General features: G+C 43.5%; 1 protein-coding gene across 16 annotated transcripts in view; it reads right to left on the reverse strand.

Moving 5' to 3' along the window:
• The window catches only part of PSPC1 (paraspeckle component 1), a 106,577-nt gene that overhangs the window by 71,858 nt on the left and 21,175 nt on the right, over positions 1–13,544 (reverse strand). For all 16 annotated transcript variants that reach the window (XR_609668.5, XR_008954733.2, XR_010109660.1 and 13 more), the window contains exons 3-4: positions 12,362–12,457; positions 4,295–4,491 (exon numbers count right to left, since the gene is read on the reverse strand). Coding sequence is in view for 6 of the 16 variants with exons in the window: in XM_055097134.2 (XP_054953109.1) it covers positions 4,295–4,491; positions 12,362–12,457 (293 nt within the window). In the remaining 10 variants the exon portion in view is untranslated. The remainder of the gene's footprint in view (positions 1–4,294; positions 4,492–12,361; positions 12,458–13,544) is intronic.

Raw genomic sequence — 13,544 nt, forward strand, 5'->3', positions numbered from 1 at the left:
CATGCCTGTAATCCCAGCTACTCAAGAGGCTGAGGCAGGAGAATCGCTTGAACCCAGGAGGTGGAGGTTGCAGTACGCCGAGATGGCGCCATTTCACTCCAGCCTGGGCAACAAGAGTGAAACTCCATCTCAAAAAAATTAAAAAAAATCAACATTTACAAAAATTTTCTGACACATGCATATATATTCTTTGCAGCACTGCTTTTAAAAACAAACTGAAAAGAGAAATTGTTATCGAAAGAGGATGAACTAAACTAATTATACCCATATAAAAGAATATCATACAACCATTAAAAATATAAGGCGGATATTTACATATATATTCATGTAGAAAGTAAAAAAGGTACAGAAAAGGTAAACAGCTTTTTTTTTGGAGACAGAGTCTCGTTCTGTCATCCAGGCTGGAGTACAGTGGCATAATTACAGCTCACTACAGCCTCAAGCTCCCAGGCTCAAGTGATCCTCCCACCTAAGCCTTCCCAAGTAGCTGCAACTACAGACACATGCCAACATGCCCAGCTAATTTCTGTACTTTTGGTAGAGATGGGGTCTCACTGTGTTACTGAGGTTAGTCTTGAACTGCTGGACTCAAGCAATCCTCCCACCTCAGCTTCCCAGTGCTAGAATTACAGGCATGAGCCACTACACCCAGCCAGTTTGTTTTGTTGTTACGATTTTTGGGTTTTTTGCTTACAAATACACAAAAACATCTAATGACATATGCAAATTTTTTTTCATTAAAGAATACAAAAGAGACTTAAAATACAAAAAGTGATTCCTACAAAAAAGCAGAAGGTAGTAAATAGGGGGACAATTTTTCTGTATTGTTTGAGATTTCTCCTTCCATGATATGTCATGATACATGTTTCTGCAGAACCACACAACTAAGATTAATTACAGTCTCTCCTCAACCTGAATACATCCTTAGGAATGCTGGATGAAATACAAAATTGTAAGCCAGGTACAGTGGCTTATGCCTATAATCCCAGCACTGTGGGAGGTCAAGGCAGGTAGATCACTTGAGGTCAGGAGTTCGAAACCAGCTTGACCAACATGATGAAACCCCATCTCTACTAAAAATACAAAATTAGCTGGGCGTGGTGGTGTACACCTGTAATCCTAGCTACTTGGGATGCTGAGGCAGGAGAATCGCTTGAACTCAGAAGGCAAGAGGTAGGTCTACAGTGAGCTGAAGACCACTGCATGCCAGCTTGGGCGAAGAGCAAGAGTCTGTCTCAAAAAAAGAAAAAAAAAAGAAATACAAAATTGTAGAACAAATGGGAGAAAGGTGTAACTTTTTAAATTTTTAAACAAACTACAACTGAAATTTACCAATTGCAGACTTTGGATCAAATAAGTACAAGTACTTCGGCACAAGTGAACCCAGAAGCAGGGAGTAGGATTCAACAAGCAATGTGATTTTCTAATATTATAAACTAAGATATTGTTAACAGAGGCTTTAAATGAACACACACGATAAACAACAAAAAAACTCATGGGAAATAACTTTGCAAAATTACTCTACTTCAAACATCAAAATACCTTCAGGCAAAGTTTTCTAAGAGCTCAAGAAAAAACTGAAGTCTAAGGAAATGTTCTTTGCCATCAATATATCCTCAATACCTCAGACATGTCTCCCATAACTGACATTAAAGATGTGCTAAATTAGTGAATGTTATACCACTGTTTGTAGCATCAACACAAATCTTTAGTACAGATGCTTCCACATCTAATCAACATTGTTATCTAACTAGGGCACAACTGTAGGTAGGTGGGAAACAAAATGGCAGAGAAGTGCCTAGCAGGCTAAGAGAAAACAATTCATATTGAACAGAAGGGCTAGGGCAACCACAGAGCCCAGGAAACGAAATTTCAAAAATTTCCAAGATGATTCTAATGGGTAATAAAATTTCAAAACCACTGGACTGGACAAACTTTAAGATCTCTTGGCTGGGCACGGTGGCTCATATCTGTAATCCCAGCACTATGGGAGGCCAAGGTGGGTAGATCACTCGGGGCTAGGAGTTCAAGACCAGCTTGGCCAACATGGAGAAATCCCATCTCTACTAAAAATACAAAAAAACTGGCCAGGCACAGTGGCTCATGCCTGCAATCCCAGCACTTTGGAAGGCCGAGGCGGGCGGACCACCCGAGGTCAGGAGTTCAAGAGCAGCCTGGCCAACATGGTAAAACCCCATCTCTACTAAAAATACAAAAAATTAGCCGAGTGTAGAGGCATACACTTGTAATCCCAGCCACTTAGGAGGCTGAGGCAGGAGGATTACTTGAACCCCAGAGGTGGAGGTTGCAGTGAGCTAAGATCACACCAATGCACTCCAGCCTGGGCGACAACAGTGAGACTCCATCTCAAATTTTGAAAAAGCAAAAAAATTAGCCGGGCGTGGTAGCACGCACCTGTAGTCCCAGGGAGGGTGTACTAGGGAGGGTGAGGCACGAGAATTGCCTCAACATGGGAGGCGGAAGTTGCAGTGTGCCGAGATCATGCCACTGCACTCCAGGCTGGGCGACAGAGTGAGATTCTGTCTCAAAAAAAAACCAAACAAAAAAAATCTCTCTTCCAGATCTAACAGCTAATGAATGATTCAGTACCTTTATCTCAAATAACAACTTGCACATTTTCCACAAAATAAAAGACAGTTTATTTTTTTTTTTTGAAATGGAGTCTCGCTCTGTCTGTCGCCCAGGCTGGAGTGCAGTGGCGTGATCTCGGCTTACCGCAACCTCCACCTCCTGGGTTCAAGTAATTCCCTGCCTCCCAAGTAGCTGGGATTACAGGCGCCCGCCACCACATCTGGCTAATGACAGTTTACCTTTAAATCTACTCTAAGATATAAATGAATTCAATTTTGTTAGAAGAGTGAACTTATAGAACTACCAAGCTTAGGGTCCAAATTAAACCAAAACACCTAACTAGTTTCTATGGTTTGCTGGGCTCGATTTTGTTTTAACGTATGTGGCATCAGCACAGTTACTCAATGACTTGATCATAATTGCTCAATAAACATTTACTGAATAGTGATGTACGAAATACTAGAACACACATACCAAAAAAACCTACACTTCATTCTAAAGTAAGTGACAATTTACCCAAAAGGATTTAGAGAAGAATGATCAAATTTTCACCTGCTAAGAAAAATACTGAATCTAGTACACAGAATGGTTTAAAGAAAGCCAAGATTAGATGGCAGAAACGTTCAGCAGGAATGCTACTGCAGAAATTCAGACAGGCAGCTGTGGTACCTTGATCTCTGGGGACAGCCAAGAGAAGGTAAATACAAAAAAACTAGCTGGACATTGTGGTGTGTGCCTGTAATCCCAGCTACTCGGGAGGCTGAGGCAGGAGAATTGCTTGAACCCAGGTGGTGGAGGCTGCAGGGAGACAATATGGCGCCACTACACTCCAGCCTGGGCAACACAGCAAGACTCCATCTCAAAAAAACAAACAAACAAACAAACAAAAAATATATATATATATATACACTTACCAATTACTAACTTTTCCTAAATCCCCATATCAATTTGTACAAATGAATCTTTTTCATCTCTACCAGATTATCCATCTGTACTCTTTCAAACATGTAATAATAATCTTAAATAGCCAGCATTTGTCCAAATTCTTCTCATCAAACAAAAAATCCTGTATGTGCCATGTCTACCTACCAAAATTTGCCTGCTATGTTTGTTTGCCAAGAGAATCATGTATTTGATACTGGCACAATTTAATACCCGCAAATTACCTCCAACACTATTGCTTGCATAAGTAAAACTAACTTTTTAATTTTTTTTTTGAGACAGAGTTTTGCTCTTGTTGCCCAGACTGGAGCACAATGATGCGATCTCAGCTCACCGCAACCTCTGCCTCCCGGGTTCAAGCAATTCTCCTGCCTCAGCCTCCCAACTAGCTGGGATTACAGGTGCGCACCACCACGCCTGGCTAATTTTGTATTTTTAGTAGAGATGGGATTTCTCCAGGTTGGTCAGGCAGGTCTCGAACTCCCGACCTCAGGTGATCCATCTGCCTCGGCCCCCCAAAGTGCTGGGATTACAGGCGTGAGCCACCGCGCCCGTCAAGTAAAACTAACTTTTAGTAAGTTGTGTTTTTTTTTTTAAGGGAAGTTATCTGGGAAAAGGGAGATTTTCACACCTAATATGTTGAGTTCCAACTTTACCTCTAAACTCCTAAATGGCACTTTACACAGTAGTACATGAATGGTACACACACTTGAGGGGAAAAAAAAAATCATACCACATGTACATGAAAATCCATATTTACCTTGCCTCATTAGCATTAATTGGTGTTCATGCCTAGCTGCTTCCATTTCTGCCTCCAGTTTCTCTTTGGCTTCTCTGATGTTTCTATCAACCTGCTCACGCTGCTGCTTTTCCATTTCATCAAGAGCCTTCCATCGAGATGCATACTCAAATTCAAATGTCCCAGGTTGAGCAAAACGTGGTGGTTGTTCTCTTTCCCTAAATTAACATTAAAACATACAGAAATGTATGCTTAAAAGGTAAAACAACAACAAATGAGAACAACAAGCACTTACAATGTCCAAGACATCGTGTGAGACACCGTGTCTACATGAATTACCTCGTGACAATATTGTGATTACAGGCCTGAGTTTAAGAACTGCCCGAGAATGTTCAACTAATAATGGAACAATAATTCAAACTTACACAATCTGATGCTACAACCTGCATTCTCCTAATTATTACCTGCAAAATTTCTGCTTTTGGGGGTTTCATTTTCTGGTTTTCAGTCAACGAAATACTTTACAGGCCGGGCGCAGTGGCTCATGCCTGTAATCCCAGCACTTCAGGAGGCCGAGGCGGGCAGATCACGAGGTCAGGATATCGAGACCATCCTGGCTAATGTGAAATCCCGTCTCTACTAAAAATACAAAAAAATTAGCCGGGTGTGGTGGCAGGCACCTGTAGTCCCAGCTACTCGGGAGGCTGAGGCAGGAGAATGGCATGAACCCAGGAGGCAGAGCTTATAGTGAGCTGAGATCCTGCCACTGCACTCCTGCCTGGGTGACAGAGCGAGACTCCGTCTCAAAAAAAAGAAATATTTTACAAAGGAAAGTCTGGAACACATGAATATGAATTAACTGTCTGGATCAGATGTTTTTCTAGTAAAACCAGCTAGATTTTACTGAGTGTTATGTGCCAATTAATTGGGTAGGCCCCAAAAATCAAGGCCTAACTTACTACCATTGTAGTTAATTATTTAATACCTCTTTCTCTTGATAGACTATAAACTCAATTGACGACATCAAATGTGGCTGTTAAATGCTGTACCACCACCTCATGTACCTAGAGTGCAGTATATACATTTAATATACATTTCTTGAATAAATTAACAAATTACCAAATAAAGGGCTATGAATGTATTTGAAAGTCATTTTTTTCATATATACATATATATGTAAATATTTATTTTAGAGACATATAAAAAATATGACTGATCTCAAACTCCTGGCCTCAAGTAATACTCATTCCTCAGCCTCCAAAAGTGCAAAATTACAGGTACAAGACACCACACCTGGTCCCCAGTCAATTTTTTTTTCACTTTTTTTTAAATTAATTTATTTTTTTTTTTTAGACACAGTCTCACAGTATTGCCCGGGCTGGAGTGCAATGGTATAATCTCAGCTCACTGCAACCTTCGCCTCCCGGGTTCGCACCATTCTCCCGCCTCAGCTTCCCGAGTAGCTGGGATTACAGGCGTCCGCCACCATGCTTGGCTTATTTTTTGTATTTTTTAGTAGAGACGGGGTTTCACTATGTTGGCCAGGCTGGTCTTGAACTCCTGACCCTGTGATCCACCCATCTCGGTCTCCCAAAGTTCTGGGATTACAGGCGTGAGCCACCGTGCCCAGCCTTTCTTTTCACTTTTAAGAATTTTTGTTGTTGGAGGTGTTGCTTTGGGTTTTTCTGAGATAGGGTCTTGCTCAGTTTCACAGGAGTGTAGTGGCACAATTAAGACTCACTGCCGAGACTGGGCACGGTAGGTCACACTTGTAATCCCAGCCCTTTGGGAGGCTGAGACAGGCGGATCACAACACCAGGAGTTCAAGACCAGCCTGGCCAACATGGCGAAATCCCCCCTCTCTACTAAAATTACAAAAATCAGCCAGGCGTGGTGGCGGGTGCCTGTGATCCCAGCTACTCAGGAGGCTAAGGCAGGAGAATCGCTTGAACTCGGGAGACGGAGGTTGCAGTGAGCCGAGATTGTGCCACTGCACTCCAGCCTGGGCAACAAGAGCAAGACTCCATCTCAAAAAAAAAAAAAAAAAAAAAAAAAAAGGCTCACTTGCCAAATCAACCTCCCAGGCTCAAGCAGTCCTCCCACCTGAGGCTGCAGAGCACCTAGAACTACAGAGGCATGCCACCATGACCAGCTAATTTTTGTATTTTTTGTAGAGATGAGGTACCACTACGTTTGTTGCCCAGGCTGGTCTCAAACTCCTGGAAGCAATGCTTCTGCCTCCCAAAGTGCTGGGATTACAGGTGGGAGCCACCACACCCAGCCAACTTTCAAGAAATTTTTGCATAAATATCTTCAATTAGTCTCGCCCATAACAGCCTGTATTTAAAAGTACTCATGGGAAAACAATTCCCACTCCATGAATAAAAGCATAGATACCTTGCTATAAATGTAAATTTTAACTTTTATTTTGGGGTAGGGAGGTGAGGAGGGGTGGGTATGACAAATCTAGGAGAGAAGAAGGCTGTCACAGAGGGAAAGATGTAATAACAAGAGAGGGAAAGATATTCAGAAGCATGTGAAGAAAAATCAAAGACAGCCATGATCCTAGGGACTCTATATCTGAAAACCCTACTTGGATTTTTTTCTTTTTAAAGCACTGACTGGAAAGTGGGAAAGATTGGGAGAATCTACCAACCACTAATTTTTCTAAAAGAATTGTTTACTGGTCAGCAGTTCCAAAGTCAAAGACTGACTATATTTTAAAATTATTTATTTTCTTTCAAAGGAAAAAAAAAACACTGAAATAACATGATTTTTTGAAGGTGCAAGTGAATTTGAATTTTGGCTTTTTTGCTTTGTGAGCATTTTCTTTTTCTTTTCTTTTCTTTTTTTTTTTCCTGAAACAGTTTCATTCTTGTAGCCCAGGCTGGAATGCAATGGCGCCATCTTGGCTCACTGCAACCTCCGCATCCTGGGTTCAAGCGATTCTCCTGCCTCAGCCTCCCAAATAGCTGGGATTACAGGCTCCTGCCACCACACCCAGCTAATTTTTTGTAGTTTTAGTAGAGACGGGGTTTCACCATGTTGGCCAGGCTGGTCTCCAACTCCTGATCTCAGGTGATCCACCCACTTTGGCCTCCCAAAGTGCAGGGATTACAGGTGTGAGGCACTGCGCCCAGCCTTGTGAGCATTTTCTTCTGTAAATAAATCTAAATCTTTAGTAATAAAAGTGGGAATATAACTAACTCCTTTTTTTTTTTTTTTTCTTTGAGACAGTCTCACTCTGTCACCCAGGCTGGAGTGCAGTGGCACAATCTCCACTCCACCTCCCGGATTCAAGCGATTCTCCTGCCTCAGCCTCCCGAATAGCTGGGATTACAGGTGCACGCCACCACGTCTGGCTAATTTTTGTATTTTTAGTAGAGACAGGGTTTCACCATGTTGGCCAGGCTGGTCTCGAACTCCTGACCTCAGGTGATCCACCCACCTCGGCCTCCCAAAGTGCTGGGATTACAGGCGTGAGCCACCACGCCCAGCCATAACTAGCTCTTAAGTTTTGCTGAGATCATTAACTATATAAACAAATATTGCCTATAAAGTCTATTCTTGTTAACAACCTTGTACTTCTAGTTCTCTAACTCCCAAATCCAAACGTATGCTTTATTTCAAATTTGTAATGGTGACCTATAACAAGTAAAAAGTTAAGTGAAGAGGAAATCACAGGAACCCTTTAAAAAAATGGCATTGTGGCCAGGTGCAGTGCCTCACACCTGTAAACCCAACACTTTGAGAGGCCAATGCAGGCAGATCGCTTGAGCCCAGGAGTTCGAGACCACGCTGAGCAACATGACAAAACTCTGTCTTTACAAAATAATTAAAAAATGAGACGGGCATGGTGGCCCACATCTGTAGTCCCAGCTACTTGGGGGGTGCTGAGGTGGAAGGATCACTTGAGACCAGGAGGTAGAGGCTGCAGTGAGCCATGACCATGCCATTGCACTGCAGTCTGGGCAACAGGGCCAGACCCTGTCTCAAAAAAACAAGAAAAGAAAAGAAAAGAAAGAGAAATAGCATTGCAAAGGAAATAAAAATAGATATTAATTAGGCTGGGCATGGTGGCTCACGCCTGTAATCCCAGCACTTTGGGAGGCTGACGCAGGCAGATCACAAGGTCGGGAGTTCGAGACCAACCTGGCCAACATAGTGAAACTCCATCTCTACTAAAAATACAACAATTAGCTGAGCATGGTTGCGTGCGCCTGTAGTCTCAGCTACTTGGGAGGCTGAGGCAGGAGAATCACTTGAACCTGGGAGGCGGAGGTTGTGGTGAGCCAAGATCGTGCCACTGCACTCCAGCCTAGGCAATAAGAGAGAAACTCCATCTCAAAAAAAAAAAAAAAAAATAGATATGAATTATAATCAATGCTAATGCTAATGCTTCCTCCCTGAAATACTCTCCTCCCTTGCTTCCAGGACACAGTCTGATGGTTCTTCCCCCTATTCCAATGAATGAATGCTCCCTTCTCAGTCGTTATTGATTCCTTCTATCTTCCCAATCTCTACACACTAAAGAACTCCAAGGTTCAAGCTTTGGTCCTTTGACTTTAAAATATCATGTTCATAAATCCAGCCAGGACAGTTGCTCTAAATCCTAGTTATAAATCCAACTACCTGCTTGACTACACTGCTAGCACCTAGAACAGTGGCTAACACAAAGGCACTCCAAGTTTTATTTATCTAATAAACAAGTGGGCCGGGCGCAGTGGCTCACATCTGTAATCCCAGCACCTTGGGAGGCCAAGGTGGGTGGATCACCCGAGGTCAGGAGTTCGAGTCCAGCCTGGCCATTATGGTAAAACCCCGTCTCTACTAAAAATACAAAAATTAGCTGGGTGTGGTGGTGCACGCCTGTAATCCCAGCTACTCAGGGAGGGTGAGGGACAAGAATCACTTGAACTCGGGAGGTGGAGGTTGCATTGAGCTGAGACTGCACCACTGCACTCCAGCCTGGATGACAAAGTGAGACTGTCTCAAAAAATAAATAAGTAGGCCTTTGAGCCCCTATGCTCAGGCCCACTCCCAGACTGTGGAGTGGTACTTTCATTTTCAATAAAACCCTTCGCTCCTTCCTTGCTTTGAGCATTTTGTCCAATTCTTTGTTCAAGACGCCAAGAACCTGGATACTCTCCACCGTTAACATATTTTGGTGAGCCAGCCAGGAGGAAGAGTCAAGCAGGTTCACTACGGCCACTCAGGGAGCGAGAACCCAGAAGCCTGGCATGCTGGCAAAAGGGTAAAGAAAACCTTTTTTTTTTTTTTGAGACGGAGTCTCACTGTCATCCAGGCTGGAGTGTGGTGGCGCGATCTTGGCTCACCACAACCTCCGCCTCCTGGGTTCAAGCAATTCTCCCGCCTCAGCCTCCTGAGTAGCTAGAATTACAGATGCGTGCCACCACACCCGGCTGATTTTTGTAATTTTAGTAGAGACGGGGGTTTCACCATGTTAGGCTGGTCTCAAACTCCTGACCTCGTGATCTGCCCGCCTCGGCCTCCCAAAGTGCTAGGATTACACGTGTAAGCCACCGTGCCCGGCCCTAAGAAAGCGTTTTATGGTTTGAATCTTCTGGAAACGTCAAAGACAGTCAGTCGCCGGGCATGGTGGCTCACGCCTGTAATCCCAGCACTCTGGGAGGCCGAGGCAGGCGGATCACAAGGTCAGGAAGTCGAGACCATCGTGGCTAACACAGTGAAACCCCGTCTCTACTAAAAATACAAAAAAATTAGCCGGGCATGGTGGCATGTGCCTACAGTCCCAGCTACTTGGGATGCTGAGGCAGGCGAATTGCTTGAACCTGGGAGGCGGGGGTTGCAGTGAGCTGAGATCGTGCCACTGCACTCCAGCCTGGGCAATGGAGTGAGACTCCATCTCAAAAAAAAAAAAAAAAAGAAAGACTGTCCTTGCCATCCACACCACAACAAAACTTTGGGACCTTGAACTTTGGGTTCATGGTCTCACAACTGAGAAGGGTCCCTCCACGCTTTTGGAACTATGCACCCACTGGAACCCTTGACAGACCATCAAGCTTCAGATGACCATGCAACAAAGGCTCCAGCCAGTTGCAGGCAAAGACACCACCCCTAGCCATCAAGAAACTACCCTGCCTCCATTAGATAGAGCAGGGCGAAAGTTCCGTGATCCCCAATAGGTAGAGACTATGCCCCAAGTCAGCATGAAGCAGTTACAGAAAAAAAGACCATCGGTCCCTCTGCCTCCCATAAAGATTTATGAGGATCACATCTCTAAGTGGAGAGATGAGGCAGGAAAATACAGTCTGGAAGCAGGGAACAGAAGACCAATTCACAATTCAGCTATAACAGGAAATATCCTCTCCATAGGACATACACCGAGTAAATGACTTGTAACTTTACCTCATCCTCTTCATTTACATAAGGCATACCCCAAGTAGAGGGTATTTAAACTCACAAAAACTCTGTAACAGGGCCTTTGAGCCCCTATGCTCAGGCCCACACTGCAGAGTGTACTTTCATTTTCAATAAAACCTTTCATTCCTCCCCTGCAAAAAAATAAGTAAGTGACTGGTTTTTAAAAATATAATGAGCTCTGCAAAAGTAATTGGAGAGGAAAGGGAGGTGGGACAGGCAGAGAACAGAACTGGAGGCAGTCCATCTAGGGAATGGGACTGCGAGGCCATACTTGTGAAACATCTGGACTGCTATTCTAGGACTTTTATTTGATGTGTTCGTTGCACAGCTGTTTGAAATGTTTAATAAAGCTTTATAAACTTAAAAAAAAAATGCACTCGGCCGGGTGCAGTGGCTCACGCCTGTAATCCCAGCACTTTGGGAGGCCGAGGTGGGTGGATCACGAGGTCAGGAGATCGAGACCATCCTGGCTAACATGGTGAAACCCCGTCTCTACTAAAATACAAAAAACTAGCCAGGCATGGTGGCGGGCGCCTGTGGTCCCAGCTACTCGGGAGGCTGAGGCAGGAGAATGGCGTGAACCTGGGAGATGGAGCTTGCAGTGAGCCGAGATCGTGCCACTGCACTCCAGCCTGGGCAACAGAGTAAGACTCCGTCTCAAAAAAAAAAAAAAAAAAAATGCACTCATATAGGCAATTTATGTAAATATACTTGTATTATTCTAAGTGAAAAGGGAAAAGAATAAACATACATTTTGAAAATGAGCTATTTTTTGCAACCTCTAAGAGTTTTTCCGCTGTGCCAGGTTATTTAACTAGGAATACTCTGCTCTACCCTGGCACACCAAAAATCTCCTTTTAACCTACAATAGACTTGAAGCACAAAATAAAACTTAAGAAGTATTTCCAGCTGGGCATGGTGGCTCACACCTGTAATCCTAGCACTTTGGGAGGCCTAGGCGGGTAGATCACCTGAGATCAGGAGTTCGAGACCAGCCTGGCCAACATGGCGAAACCCCATCTCTACTGAAAACACAAAAAAATTAGTCGGGCGTGGTGGCGCACACCTGTAATCCCAGCTACTCGGGAGGCTGAGGAAGGAGAATTGCTTGAACCTGGGAGGTGGAGGTTGCAGTGAGCCGAGTTCACGCCACTGCACTCCAGCCTGTGCTACAGGAGTAAGACTCCATCTCAAAAAAAAAAAAAAAAAAAGTATTTTCATGTTATCTAGATTTCATCGTTTTTCTGGCATGAATATTATTGACAGTGTCCTCCTAGTACCCTCCCTGCCCCAGTTATAAAAGTAGACATTTCTTAAAAAAATTAGTATGTTTTACCCATATAAAAAAAGAAAACTATTAGCTGGGCATGGTGGTGCGTGCCTGTAATCCCAGCTACTCATGAGTCTGAGGCACGAGAATCACTTGAACGTGGGAGGTAGAGATTACAGGGAGCCAAGATCACACCACTGCACTCCAGCCTGGGCGACAGAGCAAGATACTATCTCAAAAAAAACAAAAAAAAAGAAAGAAAGAAAAGAAAACTAGCATTCCATGTAGACTAGACCACTCTATTACCCAGATTATATAAATAAACAGAACACCTCATAATCCAATATTTGAAAACAAATGTAATGAACACCCTTAATAGTACAGACACAAATTATCTATTAATAAAATCTTACTTATGATACTGTTGAGTTTTCTGCATCAGCTTCTCTGGCAAGCCATCTTCATCATCAAACTGCTCCATGGGTTCCACAATGACTGGACGAGGGGTCCTGGATAGGTATAAAAGCGTTCATAAAAATTAACACAGTGCCAAGAATTAATACCGTCTTAAAAGAAATGTTTTATAATAATAAAGATATATACTTAGAAAATGTCTCACTTGAGAAAAATGTCTCAGAACTATCATTTGTACTCATAAAAATCAGTCAACAGCCGAAGCAGTGGCTCACGCCTGTAATCCCAGTACTTTGGGAGGCCAAGGCGGGCACATCACTTGAGGTCAGGAGTTCAAGACCATCCAGGCCAACATGGTGAAATTCCATCTCTACTAAAAATACAAAAAATTAGCCGGGCATTGTGGTGTGTGCCTGTAATCCCAGCTACTGAGGACGCTGAGGCAGGAGAACTGCTTGAATCCCGGAGGCAGAGGTTGAAGTGAGTCAAGATCGCATCACTGCACTCCAGCCTGGGCAACACAGCAAGACTCCATCACACACACACACACACACACACAAAATCAGTCAATAAACATTTACTGAGTCAGAGAGAGGTGAATGTCAAAAGCCACAAAAAGATGAGTAAATAAAGCAACAATTATGAACCAGCATAACGGCTATAGTTAACATTTAGAAAGTATAATGAAAACGAATTTGTACCTAACCCATGTTTTATATGTGTGGTCATCATCACAGCCACTGCTTCAGCTATTGATTGATTTTTATGAGTACAAATGATACTTCTGAGACATTTTTCTCAAGTGAGGCATTTTCTAAATATATATCTTTATCATCAACATGTCCCACCACCTCAACCCACCCATCTGTGCCCACCACCCAGTTTCCCTGTATCTATCAGTATTGTTCAGAAAGTTCTTAAAAATGTTGGCCAGCAGGAACGGTGGCTCACACCTGTAATCCCAGCACTTTGGAAGGCCAAGGCAGGCGGACTACCTCAGGTCAAGAGTTTGAGACCAGCATGGCCAACGTGGTGAAACCCCGTTTCTACTAAAACTACAAAGTTTAGCCAGGCGTGGTGGCACACGCCTGTAGTCCCAGCTACTCAGGAGGCTGAGGTATGAGAATCACCTGAACTCAGGAGGCAGAGGTTGCAGTGAGTGGCGATCGCACCACTGTACTC

This window comes from Pan paniscus, chromosome 14 (genome assembly GCF_029289425.2).
Source record: "Pan paniscus chromosome 14, NHGRI_mPanPan1-v2.0_pri, whole genome shotgun sequence".
Classification (NCBI taxonomy): Eukaryota; Metazoa; Chordata; class Mammalia; order Primates; family Hominidae; genus Pan; species Pan paniscus.